Source organism: Nyctereutes procyonoides, unplaced genomic scaffold (assembly GCF_905146905.1).
Source record: "Nyctereutes procyonoides isolate TBG_1078 unplaced genomic scaffold, NYPRO_anot_genome, whole genome shotgun sequence".
In the NCBI taxonomy this organism is placed as follows: domain Eukaryota; kingdom Metazoa; phylum Chordata; class Mammalia; order Carnivora; family Canidae; genus Nyctereutes; species Nyctereutes procyonoides.
Genome location: NW_026575020.1, coordinates 33,919,318 through 33,946,207, shown reverse-complemented (window position 1 = coordinate 33,946,207; position 26,890 = coordinate 33,919,318). Strand labels below are relative to the sequence as shown.

At 44.7% G+C, this 26,890-nt stretch overlaps 1 protein-coding gene across 2 annotated transcripts; it reads right to left on the bottom strand.

Moving 5' to 3' along the window:
• Positions 1-987: 987 nt before the first annotated feature.
• TTF1 (transcription termination factor 1) lies at positions 988-26,635 on the bottom strand. 2 transcript variants are annotated; one of them, XM_055331652.1, is made up of 11 exons: positions 26,600-26,635; positions 22,311-23,369; positions 20,279-20,505; positions 18,749-18,934; positions 17,034-17,112; positions 13,155-13,285; positions 10,728-10,962; positions 8,685-8,774; positions 7,523-7,588; positions 4,366-4,451; positions 988-3,701 (listed from the first exon to the last, which is right to left on the bottom strand). In XM_055331652.1, the coding sequence occupies exons 2-11, from the start codon at positions 23,360-23,362 to the stop codon at positions 3,520-3,522; spliced, it is 2,334 nt and encodes a 777-aa protein (XP_055187627.1). In that variant the 5' UTR covers positions 23,363-23,369; positions 26,600-26,635; the 3' UTR covers positions 988-3,519. The 2 variants fall into 2 exon arrangements, 1 of the variants encoding a protein (XP_055187627.1); XR_008665265.1 differs by lacking the exons at positions 988-3,701; positions 4,366-4,451 and having other exon boundaries at positions 10,735-10,962.
• Positions 26,636-26,890: the final 255 nt, after the last annotated feature.

Below are 26,890 nucleotides of genomic sequence, written 5' to 3'. Positions count from 1 at the left end.
AGGTGCAGGGAGGAGGCACTCATCCAGGCTTGGCGTCTTGAACAGGGAAGGGCCAAGGGAGAGGATGCAGACACGGGGTGTTGGAAGAGAGGGACTGGAACAATGGACTCTGACAGCTTGGTCAGGCGATGAGCCAACTGGTGGATGGATGCACTGTTTGACAAGGTCAGAGAACTAGGGCTGGTGTGTATTTCAGGAGGTGAACTGGAAATGGTGTTCAGCAAGCTTTTAGACTGTGTAGCCTCCAAATCTGCACTTTTAGCTCCTGGCAGCACCTGACTCACCATGTGTGGTCAATGCTTGCATAACTGAAAGCACATAGGAAAATCAGGGTCTTGTCTGATTACGACGCTCATGCTCCACCTCCTCTGTGCTGTGGTTTTGGACCTCTTTTTTGGGGAATGATGTCTACAAATGAAGCTGAAAAGTTGAAAAACATGCCTATTGAAAAGTGCAAGTGGCCAGCACTGAGCCAGGAGTTCAAACCATGCACAAGCCAGACTTTCAAAAACAATTCTTTTTGCTCCTCTGTCTTGTTTCTTATGAGCCAGGTGCGCTTTTTTCTCTCTCTGGGTCTGCTATTCCTCCTCCACGTCCTCCCAAGTAGACCTTATGTTCCTCTTCCTTTTTTCTGACTCTAAATTGCGCTTGTCCCCTTGCTGGCTCAGCCCTCACCTCCGTGGAGCTGACAAATCTGCATCTCTTGCACGGCTGCTGCTTCTCTTCCACCCGTTCTACTCATGCCATGGACCAGGCATCTCCGCAAAGCCTGTACATCCCAAATTCAACTCAGTTTCCCCTCACAAGCCTCTCTTCTTCTGGACCTGCATTTGACATATACAGTTTACCCTAACCTTCCTTTTCTCCCATATTCCTGGATTCTTCTATGTAAAGACAGTGTTTGGCAAAGGTTAATATTTGCATGGTACTTTTTTTTTTTTTTGAGGGGGTAGGTATGGAGATATCAAGAAAAAGTTACGAAAATAGAACTTTTACAAAAAGTACACAAGTTTATTGGGTAAGATTCACGGCACGGGCAATGACCCACTGTCAGCACACAACTGTGGGTTGCATCCTCAGAGTCCGTTCACCTCCTCTGCTTAGGGGCCCTGATTTTTTTCACTGGGGTATTTATCCTTTCAGCTGCCCCAGGCATGCTGAGCTAAATCCCAGCTCCAGAGGTGAGCCCAGACTGGCTGAACACAGTCCTATCTTCCTGGCTCCAGTGATGGTTCAGAGCTGGACACAGGCTCTAATTTGGGCTCTAGAAGCAAAACCCAGGATGTAAGCAAGAGTAATTGGAAGAGACCTTTTTTCCTTCCTATGAACAGGGACCTGGTCTGCTGAAGCATGTGGCTGTGTAAAGGGGCCTCCCTATGTGCACTGAAGATGAATACACACATGGCAAAGGGGGAACAGAGAATCTGCAAGGAACCCCATCTTTGGTGACTCTGAGTAGCTAGGCCAGTCATTACTTAAAATGAGCACTCCCTCCAGACTTCCAGGCTTGAGAGTTCCTGGATTCCTCAGACCTACCTGGGTCCCATTTTCTGGCATTTGCAGATCAAGAGTTGTACCCTGTAAATTCACAATCCCACTGCCCCGAGAAGCAATGTCGATATTTTGGGTTTAATTTCTCCCACATGTTTTAATGCATCTATGTATATACAATTTCCTTTTGTTACATTAACAAAATTGAAAATATATACTCTTCTGAAATATTTTAGTTGATAATATTCTTTACCCCTTTTTATGTTGGCTCAATCTATCATGATTGTTCTCAATTATCAGATGACGTCCCCTCCTAGGAATATTCCATAATTGAGATTTCCATTAGGGAACATTTACATTTTCGTCTGTTTCTCAAACTATAAACTTGCCATTCTTATACACGAGTTCTTTTACTTCTAAAAAGTGAAACTGCTCTATCTCTATAAGTGAAATTGCTGGATCATAAAATACATTTATTCTTAAGGCTGTATTTCACCTGATCGCCCTCCAGAAGGAACTTCTATTCCCATCAGCAAGGAGACAGGTTACATTTGACAGATCGGAGGTGACCAAAGGTAAAATGCTCACTAAAAAGAAATAGCCACTTGTTTGCTGCATATTTACTGTGTTTCTTTTCTGTGCCCAACACTGTGGCAGGTGCTGGGGATACACCAGCCTCCTCCTAGACTTGTCTCTGGATCCTTCCTTCTCCAAGGACGGCAGCTTTGGAGAAATGTCTAGCTTTGTGGATGACTTAACAGCATACACATCATGATGTTAGATAAGTGGCATCAGAGAGAACACTTAGGAGATGATAGAGTTCCATCTTGGCACAGGTGGTGACATCGCCGCAGGGGATGCTGCTCACCTACGCTTTCTCTTATGTTCAGGTGCGGCCAGAAGCCTGGAAAGCTCACGCCCCTTGCTGGCAGCGTTCTGCTGAGAGAAGGCTCATGGAAGACACTCGGAAGATGCTGGGAGGCAGCAGGTGCTGTGTTCCAAGAAGACATAGACTCCAGCAAGGGCAGGGGCAGCAGACAACCCAGGTCACCGCGGGACACGCAGGGCTGCAGTACCTGCCCTCAGCTACCCAAGGCTAGGCAAGTCGGCTTTTCTGTTTGCACCCTCATCCTGTTTAACATCCTGTTTAACAATCCCTACCTTAAGTCCTTCTCTGTTTGAAACATCTAGAGTGGTTTTGTTTCCTGACTGACGGAATCACCCAACATCTAAATTATCCTTGAAATTCCGTGAGGAGTGATGAGCTGTGCCTTAGACCCACGTGGCATCTTTCCATAAATCTAACAGAGCCAGACCTTCTGGAAGCAATGGAAAAGACTGCTGGGTTTTTGTTTTGGATTTTTTTTTTTCCCCAGCTAGAACACCAGATGAATTCAGTAAATGGCTTTAAGCTTTGAGAACGCAGCTTGGATGCAAAATATGTATCCTTAAACAATCGGCTCCCTCAGGAAGATGAGATCCACACGTGAGGCAGGTACATACAAACAGAAGCCAGTTGGAGAGAGCAGGAGATCTATGACCCCTGCTAATGCTTATCTCATACTCACATACACTGGGAACATAGAGTGATGACCAGGAAAAGAAAAAGCAAACTGGCCTCACGCCGGACTATTTTGGCAATCCCCGTTTTGCAGAGTGTGTGTACGGTGAGATCCACACAATACAATGTTCATGGGACATGACTCTATCCTCTGCTGCAGTGAGAGGGATGTGGTATACTGTTGTTTTATAGAAACTGCTAGCTGTGCTTCTTTTCAATGGTACAGAAATAGTAAATCGACCCTGATGCTCATTTTTCTTTATGTGCTCCAACACACTAGAGTATGAGTGTGTGAATCACATAGGGGTGCTCCACAATATGAAATATCATAGACCTCCCCTCCCTTGGCCAGGACCCCTTCCTTACTAAACATCAATACTGAAAGCAGTTTCTTTGCCTCATGCACAGAAATACAACCAAACCTGGAAAGCCAACATGGGGAGGCGAACAAGACACAGTGCCATCCCCTAACTCTTCTCCTCCCCGTCTTCTCCTTCACTGTCGTCATCACGATAAAAGATGTCTCTGAACAGAAAGACCTGCCTGGGTGCTGCGGGACTCTGGATTTCGGTACCCTCTTTCTCCATCTTCTTCTCTAACTTTTCCTTGAGCAGAGGCAGGGTGGTCTCGTAAAGGTAGTCTATAATCTCTAAAAAAAAGAAATGTTAGTAGGAGCAAATGCAGCCAGGATTCAAACCCTGGCAAGCTTTCTGCTGAGTGCCAGAAGGAGGTCATTATACACTTCAGGGCAGAGTGTCACCCAAACCCATGGTTCTGGAATACTGCTGCTGGGCAGACTGAGTGAGGCTCTCCTGTTTGCTAAGAGAAAATTTAGACTCTAGACGCAGCCTGGAGGTTAGGATTTGGGATGTATGGGACAAGGCCCAGGTATATATGTGTTCAACAAAGTCCCCATAGGAGTCTGATGATCTGAGTTTGGGAATACCTAGAAAACCCACAAATGGCTGCAGAGAAGGAACTGGACATCTTAGGTTTATTCTGGAATTGTGTGTGTGGCGTGGTGTGTATGTGTCATGTATGTTGTATATGCCCAAGATGGTGATCCAGGAACACTCAGTTATTTACTGAGTGCTTGCCATGCACCGAGCACCCTGCTGACCACGATTCATCTATTATCTTGTTTAGTACCTTTGAAAGTCCTGTCAGGTGGGGATGAGGATGTGACAATCTGTACCATTTTACAACTGAAGAAACTGAGGCTCCCAGAAGATAAGTCACGTGCCCAGGGTCACATTCCCACACAGGGTACCACCTGTTGTGTTCTTAACTATTTCAATGTTGGAAATACTGACCTGGAAAAGTCTTCTTCTGCCAAAAGGGAACACAGGTAGCTTTCAGCTTATAAAATTTAGTTTGAACATAGGACGGAGGAACATCACTTTAGAAAGGAAAAGATAAAAAAAAAAAAGTTAGCATCGGTTTTAAAATCTGGCCATTTCACCACTGTGTGCGAAGCACGCTGATTCGGGGGAAGCTACAGACAAATCCCACACTCTTTACTGCTACACTTAGGGTAAATGCGTTTTTGCATAATCCAAATGCAGATGTCCCCTGATTTTTTATTTTGTGAAGCTAAAAAAAGCAGATGCTTATGATATTTTGGTGAGTCACATGTATTTTCAATTTACGCTAAGGACAGAAATGACCAAATCAAAAATTGTTTCTTAAAGTGAAAATCCCTGACTTCATGTACTGGACACTTTTTCTTAGACAACAAAAGCATGACTTACTTGTTTCTAATAATTACTCTAGTAGTTAAAATAATTAGTGTGAATAACTACTCTTATCAGATTCTTCCTCACAGCAACCACTAGCCAGATGCACACTGTGTCTGCACTGGGCTACGTGTCCTCCATGCACTATCTCCCTGGTCCTCATTATGGTCTTATTAAACCATCTTATATGGATGAAGAAATTGAGGCTCAGACACAAGTTAGGGAACAATGTGCCCAAAGGCAGCTAGACAATTATCACCAAGAGTCAGTGCCAGGTCAGTCTGACCACAAAGGCCAAGTTCTAAGGCCCCTATGCCTTTCCTCTTCTGCAGTGCCGTGTGCCCAATGGGGCGTACTGCAGACCCAAGCTTGGGCTTGGACAAGTCACAATAATGGATCTGGATGTTTTCAAACCCATGAGGCATTCATTATATCTCAGTAGGCGGACATGCTTCCTTTATATCCTGCCTAAATAATTCACAAGAGAGGCTTTAAGACTCCAAAAAGGGGATCCCTGGGTGGCGCAGCGGTTTGGCACCTGCCTTTGGCCCAGGGCGCAATCCTGGAGACCCAGGATCGAATCCCACGTCGGGCTCCCGGTGCATGGAGCCTGCTTCTCCCTCTGCCTGTGTCTCTGCCTCTCTCTCTCTCTCTGTGACTATCATAAATAAATAAAAATTAAAAAAAAAAGACTCCAAAAAGACTCAACTTTTAAATTTAATTATTTTTCACTGTTTAAATTCATTTTTAAAACTTGACAATGCACTATTTTAAACAGTATTGGACTAGATGCCATCATTTCTATTTTACGGTTTTGAGATTTATTAATCTTAAGTGGAACAATCTGTTTTTAAAATACATAATTTTACTAAAAACCATTAAAAGCCCATATTTTAAAAATATTTTATTTATTCATTTGAGAAAGATACAGAGAGAGGGAGAGGAGGAGAGAGAGAAAACTCATTACTGGGCAGGGAACTCAACTCGGGGCTTGATCCCAGGACCTGAGCAGAATGCAGACATCTAAGTCATCCAATCCAGGTGCCCCATTTTAATTTAAGAACTTGTGATCTGAAGCAACATCATAAAATATACAAGAATTACTGGAAAAGCCCAATTTTTCAAAAAGTGGTTTGCTATTCTTTACAAAGAGAGGGCTTTGCGGCCATGAGTGCTTCTCAAGATGGGAGTTGGTGGGTACAGAGCAAGATCCCCTCTTTCAAAGCACCTGCCACCCTCACCTCTCAGGGACCCATGATACTGAGCAGTGGACTTCCCACCCCCTCAGGTCAACTGGAAAAGGGAAGGGTTTGGAACCATGAGCATGTCTGGGACATGGCAAACTTCCCATTCTCCAAGTTACAAAAACCAAACTAATCGTTCTTTGTCCATAATCCCAAGGTGCTAATAACTATGAGACCCAGTTTAAACCCTCGTGGATCAAGGACAATGTCACACTTCTGAAAGTCAGCCAGGTGGCAGCAGCCCTGCCCCACTGTCCAACCTTCCAAAACTAAATGCCAAATGACACCTAACACCCCCGCTTCTGAGAGCTCATCAGTCCCCGCACACCACAGCCCTCAATGATCTGCTCTGCTTACGGGGATCACACTTTGAGAGCAATAAATTGATGCCGAGAGTGGTGGCCTCTGTCTTCAGTAGCAGGAAGGGTTTCAAAACATAAGGATGATTCACAACAAAGGCTCATGGCAAAGGCCAGCAGAGGTAGCTTATGAATATAGGAAAGTTCACTTCACCCCCACAGATGAGAGATGCAAATGAACATGGCCCTCAAAGTACCAAGGGAGCCTTGAAGGAGGAACAGAACCTTCACACGGTCCCAAAATATCTCCTACACCCTTTCTTATCCCCAGGAGAAAAACTGGTATACAGTTAAACAGTGAGGCAACATGGCAGATGCCACCAGAGCCAAAGAATCAAAACTCAGAATTGTGGGCCTCACGACATGATGATAAAGACACAGCATCACCTATGTCATATTTCTGCCTAAAATACAAAAACCTAACCACAAAGAGGCACCAGATAAACTCCACGCAAGGGACAGTCTACAACCAGCCTGTGCTCGCACACGTCCTCAACGTCCCAAAGACATAGAGATTCCTGATAGAGAAGACACTGAGCAGACAGGACAGTTAAATGTGTGGAGCTGGATCGGATGGTAAATCGGGGGGAGATGCTATAGAGGACATTACCAGGACATTGTTAGTGGGGAAATTTGAATGTGGACTGTGGTTTAGAGCATAATACTGCACCAGCATCTGATTTCCTGAATCTAATAACTGCACCGTGATTATGCAGGATGACGTTCTTGTCTAGGACACGCTGCCCACCACTAACCCTGTGGTTAAAGGAAACTACTTTATTCCCTTGGAAGTGGGAGCAGGAGCGGGAGTGGGAGGGTGGATGATAGAGCAAATGTGGCACACTCAAGAATGTATGATTTGGGGCACAGGGTGTGTGGGGTCTCTATGAGTCATTCAACTTGTTAGCTCCCAGAAACTCTCACTTTGCACATGTTTCACTCACACTTCCTACAGGTCTTCAGTGAGGTGGAGGGGTAGAGGAAGGGTCTGATTGGCCCAGGAACCCTGATCAGAGGCTCTATATACACGCACATGCAGAATGATTTACATGCGAATCCCATCAAATCTCAGTCACTCACAAGGCCCGCTCTCACCTTTCAATTAGTCTCACACTGAACACATGGCCTTACCCTATGGCGCTCGCGAGGTCTTCCCAGTCTATCTCGTTAGTGTCCTCCACATTTACCTCATACAATCTACGAGAAAAAAATGAACACAAGGTTTTTAAGCACACATCAGCACGAGGGAAACCCTCGTGAACTCACATACGTCCCAGCTTCCCCAGCCCAGTGAGGTTGGCATGCCAGCCCAAGGTCATTCACACAAGAAAAGCCATCTCTCCTCCTCCTGGGCCCTTTGCATCTCCCACCAAACCGTGTTGCTTTCCCCCAGTAAACAGTCCTGCAGACACATAGTAATGGTATGTGTGTGCCCAACATTACCATGTGCCAGAGCTGTGTTGAGACTTTCACACCTGCTGAGCTCAGGGGAGTACCTCTGTTCCACAGCAGAGGGAACAGGGCCAAGGGCCTGAGTCATTGGCTCAAGGTTTCATGACTATTGAAGCGTGCCAACACTGGAGCCCAGGCCTGCCTGACACGATGGCCTCCTCAGGGCTGCTAGTCTCTGTGCTGCCTCTGGTAGAAGGGAGGTGGAGGCACCACAGGCCAGGCCACTGTGGAGAACTTCAAGCAGGGCTTAGGACACAGAGCAGGAAGGATGAGGCTGGACAGGGTGGCCAAAATCCCAAGTTTCTTCTGCTCTTTGCTGTTACCCATTTGGGCTCCTGAGCCCAGCCCATGAGCCTTGATGGCTTTGGAAATAAAACAGGCCTATGCCGCCCCTGCATTCAGTGGAGGGAGGACTCTGGGTGGACCAGGAACCAAAGACAAAACCAAAGACCAGGCAACAGTGATACCAACTAAGCCATGCTGAAGAGCAGCAGGGCTCAGCTAGAATTATTGACCTCCACTTGCCAAAGGACAGACTTTCACCCACACAGAACTTTCAAAGTCTGAGACCACTCCATTTATCACGTGTGTAGTTCATTTTACATGCATTATTTCACTTCTCCTCCCCAAAACACCAAGAGGCAGGTACTGTTATTATCACCCTCATTTAAAAGGAACCAAGACCTAGAAAGGCAGGAAACGTCCCCAAGGTCATACATGTAGGGAGCACTGAAAGAAGGCTCTGAACCTTAGCAATGTCATTGCGGATTGTGCTGCTCAACAGATACTCTTGGGTGAGAGAGAGAAATAGTTAGAATAGCATTGCTTTCTATTTTGGTACCTTTCAATCAGGTTGATTTTGGCCTGCAGGGCATTAACTCCGCGGTATACATCCCGACCATTTGTCATCCTCTTGGTTAGGATTTCCGTCCTGCGTGAAAAGAAGCAAACACACAGTATCCTTTCAGGGGTGAAGTTTGCATTGATTTCCAGCACTTTTCTCACCTACATCACCATTACTGAGAACTAGTTTCTGACTTGTGACTCGTCACGGCTAACATTTTCCACCATGGAGAGTATGTCTGTTTCCTTTCTGAAAGTGGGAAGTGATCAACAAAATGACAGAAAGTTGATAGTTACTGAAACTGGATGAAGGATACAAGGAGTTCTAAATTCTTGTGTGCTATGAAACTTCTGTAATACAAAGAAAGTTACAAAAGTGAGAAGAGAAGCAGGTGCTAAAAGAAACTGTAAGCTCTATTTTTGATTGTTTTAAAACAGAGGGACACTGCTGTTGTGACTGTCACCGGCTCTCGGGAACACCGAGAGAGACTTAGTACAGTCATAAATGATTCCACTAAAGACCCAAAGCTAATGGCTGGAGGGAAGGGTGACTGGAGCTCCTAATGAGAGCTCCAAACAACCCAGTCAAAAATATTTTTTAAGGACTCCTCTCAAATAGCAAAACTGGTCATGATCTGATGGATAGGATCTCTAGCTGGATAAGGGGATTCACAATACACATTATGAGGATGATGCTGCTGTTCATACTAGCAACCCTCTGTTCGTTTGAAATGCATCCTCTAGGCGCCTGGGTGGCTCAGTCAGTTAAGCAACTGACTCTTAGTTTCAGTTCAAGTCATGATCTTAGGGTCTCAAGATGAAGCTCATCACCGAGACTGCTTAGGATTCTGTCCCTCTCCATCCCCCCCAACTGCTGCCACCCCAAGCACGTGCTCCCACTCAAACAAATAAATGAAACATATCATCTTTAGGTCATTTCAATTTATAGGAAGGAAATCTACATTCAGGTTTCAAGTTTCCTGCTCTTCAAGTTAAAAAGCAGTCACTCTTACACATCATCCTAATTACACTATCCTGTAGCATGGCTGCTCCGCAGCATTTCCCTTTTAAAACACTGATCTATCATCCTCCAACTGCTTATAAAACACTCCTTCTTTTAGTCTAAACTATAAGGGTAGAAAAGGACCCTGGTTCCTCCATATTATATGCTTTGTCCCCTAAAACCATCATCTGTTCTGTGGAGTTTATGTGTGTAGACTTCCATGAAAATAAACAGATAATTCTACAACAGAATTCTAAGGTAACAATAAATGATATTAATTTAGGAGCCTGCTTTTAATATAAAATATACCAAACTCTGGATCTCACTCTTATTTGACACTGATGATGACTGCATGTCCTTTGTGTACAAGGTGTGGGCCGTGAGCTGTGGGACCCCTACTCCAAGGGGCCCTGTAGCAGCTGAACACCCAGCTCAGAGACCTTGCAGGGCTTGGAAAAGCCACGTCAGGCAGAGAATGTGCAGGGAGGTCAGGACTGAGAATGCTACTATGTGACAAGTGTATCTTAAGAAGTTCTACAGTGAATACCACACCTGGAGCTAGTGAGGATAGAGGAACCACGGAACAAGACAGGCTTGTGGAAAGGGCAAGCTACTGCATAGCACCGTGCTCGTGATCTCTCTCCTAAAGGGGAGTTTTGTGTTTTTTTTTTTTTTTTTTATGCTGCAAAGAGACAACTATCTTGTTTTACTAAAGACTTAGCAAGGGACAGAGTGAAGAAACTAAAAGTCAATAACGGGTATTAAAGATGTTCAGGTTCCTTTTGAGGAAACCACATGATGAATCAGGGTTAGTGAAGTGCTAACTTGGATCGGATGCTGATACTGAAGTGGTTAGAATGGCTGGCCAGAGATGATCATTCTTGCCATAGAAGGCTTTGTACACACTACTCACACAGATCTCCTTACTAATCCCACCCATCTCCCCACTCTAATGATGTGCGTGGTGTGTGTATTTGGGGGGGGGGGTGGGAAGGAGGGAAATATCTTAAAATTTATATAAGAAGCCTTAAAACTTACCACTTACTTTTACACTGCATCCAATTTCTGGTTTCTACTTTGGCTTCTACTTCTACCCAAGATATGCCCTTGTAGAGTTTTTCCCTAACAATAGACAAGCAGCCTTCAGGATTATCTTGGAGTTTAGAATCCACCTCTTTTAACTCATGGGGAGACATTTTCTTTAGAATCACTTCTTCGACAGCCTTGATAAGTTTCTGAGTTTCCGTCTTACTCCAAGCACCGTGATTTCTTGCTATAGACATAAAAGGATGATTTTATAGTTGCTATTTGTTTTCAAGCACAGTATTAAGAAAAAAATGATAGTGATGGATACATCCCATTACACATTTGTCCAAACACATACACCACCAAGGGTGAGCCCTAACATGAACTATGGACCTGGGGGATAATGATGGGCCAGCGTAGATTCATGGACTGTGTCATTTGTGGAAGGGAGGGAAAGATGTTGATAATGAGGGAGGCTGTATGTACGTGGGCGCAGGGTACATACGGGAAATCTCTGCACCTTCCTTTCCATTTAACTGTGAACCCAAAGCCGCTCTAAAAAAATAAAGTCTAAGGGGTGCCTAGCTGGCTCAGTCAGTTAAGTGTCTGACTTAGATTTTGGATCAGGTCATGATCTCAGCTCAGGTCATGATCTCAGGGTCTTGAGATCCAGCCCTGCGTTAGATTTCATGCTGAGTGTGGAGTCTGCTTGATATTCTCTCTCTCCCCCTCCCTCTGTTCCTTCCTCCTTCACCCACTCACTCTTTTCTCTCTGAAAAACTAAATAAATCCTTAAAGAAAAGATAAGTCAGGCACTTTTCAGAAGACAATGGGCAACATCTCAATTACACAAACATACAACCGTCAAACATAGCTACACACAAATTAAAATGGAACCACTTCTTTTTAAGGAACACTGCCAAGGGGGGCTGGGAGGCTTAGTTGGCTAACCATCCACTTTTGGATTTGGCTCAGGTCCTGATCTCATGGCTCATGAGATCAAGCCCTGCATCAGGCTCTGTGCTCAGCAGAAGACTGTGGGAATATTCTCTCCCTCTATCCACCAAGCCCCCAACCCTGCGCTCATGCTTGAGAGCCCTCTCTCTCAAATAAATAAATCTTTTTTTTTAAATTTTTATTTATTTATGATAGTCACAGAGAGAGAGAGAGAGAGAGGCAGAGACACAGGCAGAGGGAGAAGCAGGCTCCATGCACCAGGAGCCCAATGTGGGATTCGATCCTGGGTCTCCAGGATTGCGCCCTGGGCCAAAGGCAGGCGCCAAACCGCTGCGTCACCCAGGGATCCCTAAATAAATAAATCTTAAAAAAAAAAGGGGGGGGGAACCAATGCTAGAAAAGTCCTTTCTTAAGGCAATGTATGTTTTTTTATTTCAAAAACATTGTTCTTGTTTCTGAGAATAATGTCTCCCAGGTGAACCTGGGATGTTCTCAAACATTTAATGGGGACAAAATAACCACACACCACCACTCTGTTGGCCAAACCAAAGATATCTGTAGGCTGGTTTGAGGCCTCTTCCTCAGCCTGACTGTGACCATCTAGACAAGGAGGATGAACCACAGATGGTTTGATGCCCTCCTCAGAGGTTGCCTTAAAGTTCAGGTGCCTTTTGTCATTGTGGCCTGGGGTCACAATGCAGCCTAGTGACCCACTGGGAGCTCTGGGGGAGAGTTACAGACAATATAAAGTGGTGGTGTTACTTTTTCTCCACAATTTAGATGAATATTTAAAAATTAAGAGTACCACAGGAAAAAAAAAATCTACACTACACACACACACACACACACACACACACACACACACACACACAGACACCCCAAATCCAGACTTCTGTTTTACTTCTCAGAACCTGGAAGAACTGGCCACACTGAGTCCTTGCATGGCTCCAGTGGCTGGACGTGGTGGCACAAAAGGCATGGCTCCCAGTCACGTCAGGTCCACAGATGCCCGGCCACTCCTCCTGCCACACGGCCCTGCCATCTGATGGAGCATGTCACCCCTTGTGGGCTGTCCTCTTGAAGCAACTCAGGATTTTATAATGCAACAGATAGAACCAAGAAAACTTTTTATGAAAGAGGAGAAAAAGACACAGGAGTTTTAGAAAAGTCCTTGCCTAACCTCTGTTGCCCACTGGTGGGGGGGAACTCCTCCACGCTGGCTCTGCTACCCGCCAGCTCCCTAGGGTATTGGTCAAGCTGGTGGTGAGAGCTGCGCTGAATGGGACCAACCTCAGGTGGCAGGAATCGGGCTTGTGAATAGAGGCTGCATGGTTTCAGAAACACACATGAGGAAATGCAAAGAATCAGGATGGAGGACGGCTTAAAAAGTGCTCCCTCAGAAGACAGGCAGGCCTGGATGCCTGCACCAGGGGTCCGGGGGCTCATCTGCTCACCCGGGGGGCACCAGAGACCACCACTTACGACTGCCAATTTGGGAGAACTTCAGGGCAACGGAGAGGCTGCTTCGAGCCACCATTTCGCCAATCTTTTTCCAGTCGTTCCCATGCAGGGAATGGTATATCTTTAACTTCTCCATATCTCCTTTGCTATACCTGAGAGAGGGGAAACATGTCACAATTCTCAATTAAGTACAAGATGCCCGAAAAACTGTATTTTCGGGGTGCCTGGGTGGCTCAGTCAGTTAGGCGTCTGCCTTCGGCTCTGGTCGTGGTCCTGGGATCGAGCCTTGAGTCGGGCTCCCCACTTAGTGGGGGAGTCTGCTTCTCCCTCTTCCCACTGCTCATGTTCTCTCTTGCCATCTCTCAAGTAAATAAGTAAAATGTTAAAAAAACAAACAAAGTGTATTTTCTTTGCAGTTCCCTGTAGTTCCGAGAAGAGTTGCTGGAACAGGCTGGTCCCAAGGACCAGAGCTCCCGTCACTTCCTATCCCAGCATCTTGGATATGGTCACCCTATAAATCAGTCACTGCAGTCCCAGGCCACAGGCCTGACTCAGTTACACAGGAGCCAGAGCAAATAACTGGGTCACTTTATTCCCCATCCAAACCCCTAAGGCTTTGTACTGCACATACAAAATACCAGCTCCTCCATGTGCCTACTAGGCCCAGTGCTCCCTACAGTTCAGCCCCACTAGCCTTCTTCTTTTCCTTCTTCCTCTTTTTTTTTTTTTTAGAGATTTTATTTATTTATTCATGAGAGACACACAGAGAGAGGCAGAGACATAGGCAGAGGAAGAAGCAGGCTCCCCACATGGAGCCCGATGTGGGACTTGATCCTGGATCACACCCTGAGCCAAAGGCCAACACTCAACCACTGAGCCACACTGGTGCCCCCCCCCACTAGCCTTCTTTAGGCCTTTCTCCCCTAGGAGCCTCTGTGCTGTGGTGAAAATGGCCTTCCTTCACCCACCTGGATGGCTCCTGAGAACCCTGAGGGTGGCCCATCTTCAGCGAGGCTGCCCCGACCACCTGAGCATCCTGTCCCCTTGCTGTTCTCCTCCAGAGAAAACTCTGCCCCTTTCACCTCACTCCCCACAGACAGGGAGTAGCACATCTAGAGGTCCCACCACTTACCCATCTCTTCCCCTAGACCAGCGCTGTCCCACATAAATGTACTATGAGCCATATATTTAATCTAAACCTTGTAGTGGTTGGGTGAAAATGAATTTTATATCATTTTAATAAATATAATAAAATACTAGATTTAATCCAATATATTAAAAATGTTAATCATTTTGACACGTAACTGGAATCTGAAAGTATTAATGAGATATTTCATATTATTTCCTTCTAACTCCAGCATGTATGTCACTCTTACGACATCTCTGAACTTGGGACTAAATTGATTTCAAGTCCTCCTCAGCCACTTGAGGCTGGTGGCCACTGTGATGGACAGGACGGTTCTAAAGGGCATGTCCTACGAGGGCAGGGGCGCTGTTGTTTCTACACCATGGTATCCATAAGGCTTGACAGACAGGAGACATTCAATAAATATGTAACAAATGGCTTCACACAAATACTCAATTATTTAAGGAACGTACAGTGTATTAATCCCACATGAAAACAAATATTCTAAAGACAAGGACCAAAAAAACACTAAAAGTGGATCTGGAGATTAAATCCCTTCAGTGTCTAAGTGAAATGAAAGCAATCCTTAGGGCATTCTATAATTCCTTAATATGGGGATGGGGAATGGTGGTTATGTTATTACTAACTCAATCTAAGAGAAGCCTTAGCAAACTACTAACCGTTCCTGAGAACAGTGATCCAGAACTACTTTCAACAGTGCCTAGCACTCTCAGAAATTCAACTACAAATGCAGAGTGCAATTTAGTAGAAACCTATAATCCTTCAGTAAAGAATCAACCTTTCTAGCAGTTTCCTTCTCAAGGCAGTCAGGGTATTTCTGAGATTAAAAACAAATTAATCAACAAAAAAGGAGGAGAAGAGAGAGAAAGTGAGGGCATAACAATGAGGAAACAGGTACTGACCTCTGAAGTCCCCCAGGGCTTTAAAACTCTTTGATTTTTGACTTTCTGTGGGTTTTTTTTTTTTTTTCCAGTTAAGAATCCTTAACTTAGAAAAAATATTCTAAGGGTGAATGGTTAGCATACACAAATCATGTGGTGCAAACAAATGAATTAACTTTCTTATTAGAATGACAGACTTCTATTATTCTAAACCTTTCATTCCCATGCTTATGTCGCAGTTAGAAAAATTCACCTCAGCTGCCACCATTCATTTGCCAAAAGCAAATTCTTTCAAGTCTCACTTAAAATGTCATCTTTAGTGAATATCCTTAAGGCTCTGTCCACAGATGTCCAATCCCAGGGCTTGGGAAAAAGGGGAGGGCAGGTATTAGTCTTCGGGCAATCTTTTCCTCTGCTTAAGGTGTATTTTTTTTTGGTCAAAATTTAAGAAACCAAGGTCATATCAGTGTTTGGAGGTCAGATAATATGTATGTCTTGGTTTAAAATCATGCAGCTAGGGGCGCCTGGGTGGCTCAGTTAAGTGTCTGTCTTCACCTCAGGTTGTAATCCCAGGATTCTGGGATTGAGCCCCATATCAGGCTCCCTGCTCAGTGGGAAGTCTGCTTCTCCCTCCCTCTGCTCCTCCCCTCTCCTTCTCTCAAATAAATCAATAAAACCTTTGAAAAAAGCAAAAAAAAAAAAAAAAAAAAAACACCAAACCAAAACAAAACAAAAGACAATGATGCAGCTACCTGGAACACAACTGGCCCTGCCACTAGATTTATTAAATCTGCTTTCCAGAGTGAGATAAAGTAGCTGAGCCACTGGTTGTTTGTCTGGGCCCTCAGAGGGAGAGGCTGATGCCTTCTTGCCTATTCCCTCTCTCCTGAAGCAAAGTGCTTACCTGTAGCTAACACCCGAACTATGCTAGTTTTATCTGGAACGTTAGGAACAAAATATAATTGGGTATTTTACTTGGGGAAAAAGGGAGAATGGCTATCACAAGACACTCTGCATTGTCACTACCGACCCACTCCTATGTGACCTCCTGTTAGTGTTTATCCCACCTTCAAATATTCACTAAAAACTCAAAGAATTGTGCTGAGTGCTGAAGGGAACACCGCATTGAAAAGGAACGTTAGAGGGGGTGCCTGGGTGGCTCAGTGAGTTGAGTGTCATAGCTCAGGTCATGATCTCAGGGTCCTGAGATGGAGCCCCACATCTGGCTCCCTCTTCAGCAGGGAGTCTGTGTCTACTACTCCCTCTCCCTGCTGCTTGTGCTCTCTCACCTTCTCTGTATCTCTCAAATACATAAAATCTTAAAAAAAAAAAAAAAAAAAGGAAAAAAGAAAAGGAATGTTTGGGTACACAGGGAGCTCAAAAATTAGCAGAGAGCAAAGAACTTCATGACTAACATAAAAGAGGCATGGTACACTTAGTGCTTAAAAAACAAAACAAAAAAAAAAAACAATAAAACAAAACCCAAGGATTTAGAATGGGCAAGATCGCAAGTGTTTACTAAAGATGCAGAAACTGGGCAGTCTGGGTGGCTCAGTGGTTTAGCATCGCCTTTGGCCCAGGGCGTTATCCCTGCATGGAGCCTGCTTCTCCCTCTGCCTATGTCTCTGCCTCTCTCTCTCTGTCTGTCTCTCATGAATAAATAAATAAAATCTTAAAAAAAAAAAAAAAAGAGAGAGGCAGAAACTGAAATGGGCTCTGAAGATATACACCTGACCACAGACATACAGTCTGCTTTCACACACAAAAGATGTTCACGGTTTTTTACCACTTATGTGTTGTGGACATTCTGATTTATACCATCAGCGAAGACCAGAGAAATGTTCTGCTCAAGCTGCTAAGACTTTTTCTTACCTGCCTTTGTAGTTATTGATATCAAACATCTTCTTTGCTCGATAGTAGACAAGCTTCCAGGGCCGGGCAATGCCCTTTCCTAAAGCCAGAAGAAAGGCAGTCAGAGGGACACATAGGCTTGAAATGGAGTCACAATTGTAAAAGGAACCCAGCATGGCTCCTTTTTAACACCATGACCCTAGACCCTGTGTCAAGGCTGGGATCTCACACACCCTGCACAGCGCCAGGTGGGAAGCAGATGCACAAAATCACCAGAGTCCTCGGAGAGATCTGAAAACTACCTGCTTACTATGTCAAGGCTCTCATTTTTGGTCTACCAAATTCCAGGGAAAGGCCCTTATAAAGCAAAGTATCATTAACAAAATTTGATTCAAGAGCAAAGGATGCTAAAGTGGAGGACACATGCCAACTGTTTCCCATAAGATTAACAGAAGAGCTTTCCAAACAAGCAAGCTTTGCTTGCTTCCTCACTCTAAGGACAAAATGGCCTCTTGACAGGGGCGCCCTAGTCTGTTTTCTCTTGTGCACTTGATAGAACACCTAAGAAATCATTCTCTTTAAATTCAGGGATTTTTTTTTTTCAGTCCGATGACGTGTTGCTTCATAACTTTCTCACTTTCCAAGGACATCTGCAGGAGGAGGGTTCCACTGGCAAAGCACAGATAAGGCAATACTTGGAAAACTTCGAAGACCCTGGTGCACATAAGAATGTGCTTTGGGGTGCCTGGGTCGGGTGAGCATCCGACTCTTGATTTCAGCTCAGGTCATGATCTCAGGGTCATGAGATTGAGCCCTGCATCAGGCTCTGTGCTCAGCAAGGAGTCTGCTTGAGATTCTCTCTCTCTCTCTGGCTCTCTCTCTAATAAATAAAATCTTCTTGTAAAAAAGAATGCGCTCTGTGCAGCATATGCAAAACAACACATAATAAAGACCGGGAAGAGAAACCAAAATGATACTTATTACCATGTAGGAAAGCTAGAAGTTGGTTGTGTCACTTTTTATAAAATCTGGGGAGACAAGAACACATTCCAAATGCCCAAAAGTACAGGCTGTCAGTAAGAATGCTACTGAGTTAGCGACAGATGGGGCCAGGCAGGGAAAGATAAGGGAAAGGCCCAGAGTTGGGCTCCCATAAATCCCAAGGACACCAAGGCTCCTACCAATCCCAAGGAAACAGAGATAAGAAAGCAAAAACAGGCAAAAATAATAATAATAATAATAATTCTGGCTCCCTAGCTCCAAAATGTTAGGAAGTATTTCCCTTTGATGGCTAGCAAGTAATCACAGAACGTTTTCACCAGACGTGAAAGACCAGACCACAAAGAAGTAAGTCCTTAAGGATATTATCAATAGTCTTTGCTCAAACCAAAACTACACAAGAATCTCAAGGCCACAAGCTTCCCAGTCAGTTCTCAATAAAAGGCTGCCACTAACAGCCTTTAGTGGCAACCCTGTTGGGATCCCTCTCACTTCTGAGAGCTTTCTCTGTATCTTTGCTTAATAAACTCCTATCGCTTTACTCACTTTTCATTGTCCACGAGATTCATTTTTCGATCCTGTGAGAAAAGAACCGAGCTCTCCCGTATTACTACTAACCACAGCAGCAGGTAACATGTACCACGTGGGCCAGGTGCTGCACTAAGTACTTACCATGGGTTCTCCCTTTAGGGTTGGAAGGCTGTGGATGGTCAAAAAGCAAACAGTTTTAAACTTACCAATGTGCAATCGAAATGCATATTTTCTTTTTAAGTCGGTGATCACAGATTTCTCCTCTGGGTATCTGTCTGTGTACAGCAGTTTGTCTGCATTCTCGATTCCTGTCAGGGACAGAAATTCTTGCACATTTTTCTCTAGCTGCTTATTTTCCTTTACAGAAAACTTGCCAAATCGAATAGCAACACCTAGGATTTGGGTGGTGAGAAAAAGTATGTATTGTCAATAATGAAAAAAGCCTACCACCTGATCTTCAGCAATTACAATAAGGTGGCCGGCCAGCCCCCCCCCCCCCCCAGCAAACTTCCTGCCCCCTGCCGGCAACAGCCCCTGGCACTGGAGGTGAGTTTCCCAGGCCTGGCTGGCTACACTACCCCGACCCCTGCTGTGGACCTCTTACCCCTTCAAGTATAGCATAAGCCCCTCAGCTCCCATAGTCTTCCCTGGTCATCCTCTTCCAAAGTGATCTTCCCCATTTATTAATCTCTTTTGAAAATAGTTATTTTTTATATTAAAAAAGAATATACACTCATTAAAAATTCAAGCAGTATGGAAATAAACATCTAAAAGCAGCATCCTTCCCCTTTACTCTCTTCTGCTACACTCCTCTCCCCAAGGTGGTGCTGTGAATTGGCCAAAAAGAGCTTGAATATTCACATACCCTCTATGCATACCTATGCGGGGTGAGGGTAGCAACATCACCATGCTTTACATTCTTTCATAAATCCCTTTTATAACTCAAAGCAACCAAGTTTTATTATGTATTGATAGTCTTATATACTATGTTTTTCTATGCTTAGACTCATTTTAAGAGTATCTTTTTATAAAATACACAAATAGAATGGGACCATTCTATAGATACTACTCTATGAATTATATTTTTCTTTTCTGTTTTTTCAAATGAATCTTTTCAACATGATTAACTCCGTAAGGCCAGCATTCTACTTTTCACAATGACCAAAAGTACTGGGCCTCACGGAGTTACTCAGTAAATAATCACTTATTTGTAGCAAACAGCCTTAAATTTGTAGTTTACTCTTCAAATTCCATAAGCTTTCTGGGAGGTTCTTAAAAAAATGAAATTAAGGAGACCACACTGGGTCCTTGTGTGAAACGGTGGCCACTAGGACCAGCCTACCCTCAACTTAATACCTTGGGGAAGGAAGCTATGGTTCATCAATACTGTTTTCATTTTCTTTTACTACTGCATCCTCCCTAAGGGTTCAGCCACTGGGCCTCCTTCTCTTCTTCTGGGCTACACTAGGCTCCTCCACCCCATTCTTCTGTGCCTCCCCTACCAGAAGCTAGGTGGAGAAGACCAAGAACCCGGCTTCTAGACCCAGGCTTCTTATTTTGCTAATTTTATGGCTCAGATAACAATTCGGGAAGGAGGGGAAGCTGAAAGCACCCTAGAGGATGCTTCTTGTGAATCTAGAAATCTGCATCACTCACAAAACAAAGGCAGGGGCTCGGGAGGCAGACAGGAAAGTAGACAGGAAAGTTTGACAAATATTAAAGTGCCACCAGCTCACCCTGTGCTTTAAATTCCTTAAACCGCCCCAAGTCATCCCGGTACATCCGCTTGATTGTAGTGGCGGCCCTTTCCTTGATGTCTGGAATGAATTCTTGGAGCTGTTTCACAGCAGAGTCCAAATCCACATCTGAGTCACCGGAATCTCTTGAATCTTCTGATAGATATTTTGTTTCAGAATCTTTGGCCAATTCCAAGTGGATTTCCTCTTCATTTGTAGGTTCTAAGCTGTGAGGGGAGAATTGGATGGACTCACATTAATGTATCACTTGCCCTAGTGAATTTCCAATTCTTTTCTTAAAATGATCCTTACTTAGGCTAGACAGTGTTAGAGCTAGGAGGGATGTTGGAGCTGATTTGGTCTGTGACATTTGGACTCTCTGATGTAATTTTACTAATGTGCACACACCTCAGAGGCCAGGAGGCCTGAAGCCCTATTTCCAGGATGTGCTAGTTATTTATGTCACTATGTCCCAATTATTCTTGTTTATTTATGTCGCTATGTCCCAATTATTCTTGTTTCAGATACTGACTTCTTAATGAGCTAAGCCCTGTTCTATCCCATGGACACTCAAGACACCTCCCCCTCAACCCTTCCAAGGATTTAAATTTTGTGATAATGGTTACTAATCAATTAAATCACTATTCAGGGCCCATGTGGTTACAGTTCCTTTGCTGCAGGTGACAATGGCCACATTTTCCCCCTCTGCTTAGTTTTCTATGCATCTGTCACTAATTAATCCCCAAACTCTCTGCCAGATGTCCAAATCCCCTCTATGGTCAATCTTATCAGCTAACCACTCAGGCAGGAAATTTAAAAAAAGGAAGAAAAAGAAAAATTGTGTGCATTTGTCTGAGCAAAGGCTCAGCAGCTTTCAGAAAGCCCACAGCCCAATACAAGTTTCAAACCACAGTCCTCAATATGCCTGCCTCACATCAGCATTTCCCCTGATGGAGAAGAGGTGAATGGGCCCCACTTACTGATACCACCTGAAGTGGCATCCTCTCTCATTGAACTTTTTTTTTGTGGGAAACCATTTTAGGCCAGGGCTACCTAACAAATATAAGAAAGAAAAAAAGAGCCATTGAGTAAAAATGGGGAGAAAAATCTGTCCCAAGTCCTAGGAAACAAGATAAAGTGGTTTAATTAAAAACAAAACAAAACAAAAAAAACCCTGCTCTATTATAAATGCTGTGTTTGGGATCCCTGGGTGGCGCAGCGGTTTAGCGCCTGCCTTTGGTCCAGGGCGCGATCCTGGAGACCCGGGATCAAATCCCACGTCAGGCTCCCGGTGCATGGAGCCTGCTTCTCCCTCTGCCTATGTCTCTGCCTCTCTCTCTCTATCATAAATAAATAAAAATTTAAAAATAAATAAATAAATAAATAAATCCTGTGTTTATTCTATCAGCCAGTTGACTTACACAATAATTATATAATTACGCCTAAATTTCTTTTATTAGGGAGAACCCTACTTCAAGGTCTTTCCTGCTCTATAAAAATTCTAAGTTACATGATCCTTTTCTTCTGTGTTATGCACACAGACAAAGGTAATTCAGAGGTCTTAAGATGCCCTTTTATTTATTATTATTTTTTAAAGATTTTATTTATTTATTCATGAGACACACTGAGAGAGAGAGGCAGAGACATAGGCAGAGGGAGAAGCAGGCTCCATGCAGGGAGCCCAATGTGGGACTCGATTTCTGGACTCCAGGATCACACCCTGGGCTGAAGGCAGACGCTTAACCACTGAGCCACCCAGGCGTCCCTTAAAATGCCCTTTTAAACCTATTTGTAGAATTTCAGGGATGGCATAGTTCTCAGTGAAAATCCAATCTAACTGCTTTACTTTATACATGAAGAAAGGAAGCTTCCTGCCAAGTCACTCAGTTCAATGTATACATCGTTCTGTACATTTGATGGTCTGTCTCTCTATGATTTCTGCCATTTACTACAGATGCACTGGATAAAGAGGTCATGGGCAGAATTCACACAAAAGACATACACACCAGGAGACACAACATTCCCACGTTACCTCTGCACCTCTTCCAAACAGGCCTGGGTTTTCTCCTCCTGTGGCCTGGGTTTCGCACTTTCTTCAATCAGGGCACCATTACCTTCTAGTGAATCAGAATGTGCATCCTCAAAGCTTGCAGCAGGCACTGTGAAATCACCACCTGGCATTACGAGACTTTCAGAAGACCTTCGCTTCCTCTTCTTAGACCTTTTCTTCACTCGACCAGCAGTCCCAACTTCTGCAGTCCCAACTTCACTGACCCCTCGCCATTCTTCTATGGTCCCAACTTCACTGACCCCTTGCCATCCTTCGGAGTACGCATCCTCGACACTACCAGGCCCAGCCAATGCCTCAAGTTCCCAGTGGTGTGAATTTTTTCTCTTTTTTTTCTTACGCTTTTTTTTATCGACTGCTACTGGTAGTTGTGGGATTCCGCCCTCTGGGCCCACAGAAAGCAGGCCTTCCAGCTCCTGCGGATCTGGATCCGACTTGGGCAGGGCGAGCCTAGCAGGTGGGCTCTCCTGCTCAGCATCACAGGAGGTCTCTTTCCTCTGATGTTTTTTTTTACGTTTTGTCTCCTTAACTCGACAGTTCAGCTCTTCCAACTCGTTTTTATGTGACTTAGGAACTGAATGTAGTTCACCTGCTTCAGGATCTTTTGCTGGTTTTTGTTCCTGGCTCACATCAACATACACGACATCGACATCCCTCCTAAAATTCTTTGGGGTGTTCTCGATATTTTCTTTATCCACTAGGACATACACCACACCTGTTTCCTCATCCACTCCTGAATCTCTGTGCTTTTTCTTTCTTTTCTTTTTGGGTACAGAAGTGGCCATTTCAGTCTCATCACATATTTCTGATTTTTTCAAAGGGGAAGAAAGAAGATGCTGGAAATCCTTTCTTTTTTTTTTATTCTTGGTTACACGAGACTGCTCACTTGCCAGGAGGGAGTCTCTGACACTTTCATGGGGATGCCTTAGATGTCCTTCCTTATATACAGAATACTTTTTCTTTTTCTTGTCAAAAACTGGAGTATGAATTTCCAGTCTGCTCGATTCTCCTTCCATTCTGTTCCTGTGGGGAAATGACAACAATGGTTTATTTTGGGAAAGCATTTATTTACTTTTTATTTTTTTAAAGATTTTATTTATTTATTCATGAGAGACACACAGAGAGAGGCAGAGACATAGGCAGAGGGAGAAGCAGGCTCCTCGCTGGGAGCCCAATATGAGACCTGATCCCATGACCCTGGGATCATGCCCTGAGCTGAAGGCAGATGCTCAACCACTGAGCAACCCAGGTGTCCCCTGGCAAAGCATTTAAAACCTCACTCTCAGGAAAAAAAAAAAAAAAATCACAGAAAATTGAGATTGTATGACAAATGACAAGGCTGGTGTCATGATCATAAATTTTGTATTATTCTAAATGCACAGGAAGTTCACTGTAATTTGCTGTCTGGTCCCACTGGCTTTATGATATGGCAAAAAAAAAAAAAAAAAGTTAACAGAGAATAACAGTACCCAGCATGATCAGGGCCCTGTTCCCCTCCTGCCTCATCTTTTACCTCTCCTGTCCAACTTTGTGCTCTAGCCACACATGCCTTTTTTTGGGTTCCTCAAACATGCCACACATTCTTTCCCTGGCTCAAGGTCTTATACCCTAGGAGTCCCTCTTTCTAGAATGCACTCTGCAGCCTCCCCATCCTCCCACTTCTTTTCATCCTTCAGAGCTTGGCTTTAGTATGGCCTCTTCAAGAAAGCTCTCCCTAGCTAAAGTGATACATTATGATACTATGTCTACTAAGTTTAAAACCACAAAACAATTTTACATTATCTTTTCTGATAACATTTGTCTTTTCTGAAAATATTTATTTTATAGGTGTGGGGATTACAACTGGCAAATGCAAATCAGGGACAGTACAGAGCCAGTTTCTCTTATATTTGTCATCTTTCATTTCTTTTATTAATTGGTGGTAATGAGAACAAGGGTGTTTGTTATATTTTTATTTACACTTATTTGAAAGCTTGTAATAGTTCACTTAAAAAGCAAGAAGTAGAACAAGGGTACAGATGCTTTTATTTGTATTTAAAAACAAGCAACTAGGGATGCCTGGGTGGCTCAGTGGTTTAGCACCTGTCTTTGGCCAAGGGCGTGATCCTAGAGTCACAGGATGGAGTCCAGCATCAGACTCCCTGCATGGAGCCTGCCTCTCCCTCTGCCTATGTCTCTGCTGCTCCCTCTCTGTATCTCTCATGAATGAATGAATAAATAAATAAATCTTAAAAAAAAAAAGCAAGCGACTAAAGGATATACACATATAAGTATTTACAAAGGAGGAAAAGAAGGAGGAGGAGGTGATGGAGAATGAGAAAAGCATTCTTTGACCCCCTGGGTCCATGCATTCCAAGGTGATATACTTTCAGAGCAAGCTGTACTTCACCTTTGTAGCACTGAGATCATACTGTACTTTAAAGAATAAAATGCTTAGTTATTTAACTAGTCATTTCATGTCTGTCTCTTCTGCTAAAAAAGTAAACTCCCAAGAAAGAAAGCAGTTTGCCTGTCTTCTTGCCCTCTATATTTCCACCATCTAGAATCCACATTCTGGAATTCCTTTAGAGATAAGTTTCCATGCATCTTTGGGTGACACCAGGTAGAAAGGCCTCTAGGTGCCTCCACTGAAGGGGAGGTCCTGGGACCGGGGGATCTGACTTATGGGGATAAACCCACATGTTCTTTCATACTTTTCCTTCCCTCTAGCCACACAACTCTCAAAGCATCTTCACTACCCATGAAAAATTAGGGACCTTATCCCTCTCCTGTATCTTCAGGCTGTCTCTTCTGCAGTGGCTCCCTTCTGGCCACATTAACTTCTTTGTAGCTTCCACCCCCACTCCTCTGCTGAGACTGCTCCAGTAAGAGTGCTTATGACCTCCAAACCACTAAATCCAAGAGACACTTTCCTAGCTCATCTTTCAGGACTTCTTAATAACAATGAATAAAGCAGGTAATTTTTAAAAATATTTTCTCCTTTCTCTCTCCACCATCTTTTCTTTTTTCTTTCTTTCTTTCTTTCTTTCTTTCTTTCTTTCTTTCTTTCTTTCTTTCTTTCTTTCTCTTTCAGTACCTCTTAAACTTCTCCCTCTGGTCTCTGGAACTCAGCATGACCTTTTATTTTTTATTTTAAGATTTTATTTATTTATTCATGAGAGACACAGGTAGAGAGAGAAGCAGGCTCTATGCTGGGAGCCTGATGGGGGACCCGATGCTGGGTCCCGAGGATCACACCCAGGGCCCAAGGCAGGCACTAAACCGCTGAGCCACCCGGGCTGCCCTCAGCATGACCTTTTAAAAACATAGTTGCACCTCACCAAAACTTTTTATTTTTTATTTTAGATACAGAGAGAAGTGAGTGAGCATGAGGGGGAGTGGCAGAGGGGGAGAGACTCTTAAGGAGACTCGGTGCTGGCCCTGGAGCCCAACTCAGGGCTTGATCTCATGATCCTGAGATCATGACTGAGCTGAAACCAAGAGTCGGACACTTCATTGACTGAGCCACCCAGGTGCCCACCCCACCAAAACTTTTTATTGTTTCCCTGTCATTCTTAAGATCAGGTCCCAAATCCTTATAGACCCTACCATGCCCTTCGTCATCTGGTCTGGTCCACGTCTACCTCTCCCCCTATCATTTTTCTCTGGGTTTCAGACACGCTGCTTCTTCTCTCAGTTCCTAGAATGCACAAGTCCATTTTCATTCTCAAGGACTTTTCAAAAGCAGTTTGTTCTGCTGGTGATGCTCCTTCCTCTGAGCTACCTTTCTTCGCGTTAACTGGTCTCAGTCCGAAAGTCGTTTCCTTAAGAATGCCTCTCTCTAATCGCTGCCTGGGTGCCGGCTGCCGGGACGCAGCTGCCCTCTAGCACTCGGTGCCGCCGGAACACGATCGGCCTCCCTAAGGCTGGCATCTCGTCGATCTGGCTCCTACAGGTGCCCTCGTGCTCGCCACACCCGGGGACAAGCATCTGAGCCCACCGGCTGGGAACACGCCCTCTCCCGCCACTTGCGAGGTGCGACAGACACCCTGCTCGGCGACCGGCGCTCCGGGGCCGAGAAGGGCGGCACGGCCCGGTGTCCGACTCTCGACCCTGTCCTGCCAAGACCCAAGCCTCGGCCCCCGCGGGCCGGCCTGGAGACCAACGCCATAGGCGGCCTCTGCGAGGCGACCGCCCCACCACACACCACTGGACTCCACGCGCGCGTCAAAAATCCCCAACAATCAACGAGCCGAAAAGCTTTTTCAACCTACCGCCCAAAACGCCGCCACCTTTCTTCCAATCCGGAAGTGCAGCGGTGGTGGAAGCGGAAGTAGTCGTGCGTCACTTCCGGTCACCGCCTCGGCATCTCGCTGCCATGGCAACAAGCCCGCCGCCGCGCTGTGACGTAGGCGTCGGAGCTGGTGGGTTTGGTTCCGGGTCCTCCCGGAGAGCAGTGGCGTCCGGTAGAGCGTGATCCGAAAACAGAGAGGGGACAGAAGTCCCCGCCTGGCCTTCTGGCTCGCGCGTGCGTTCCACCTCGTCACGTTTTTGCAGAGCTCGTT

Coding starts and splice junctions, on each gene's coding strand:
- TTF1 (XM_055331652.1), bottom strand. CDS start 23,362: ATGGAAGGAGAATCGAGCAGACTGGAAATTCATACTCCAGTTTTTGAC. Junction 17,113..18,748: donor TGCATTTCGATTGCACATTG/GTAAGTTTAAAA, acceptor TTCTGGCTTTAG/GAAAGGGCATTGCCCGGCCC. Junction 7,589..8,684: donor AAAATCAACCTGATTGAAAG/GTACCAAAATAG, acceptor TTTTTCTCGTAG/ATTGTATGAGGTAAATGTGG.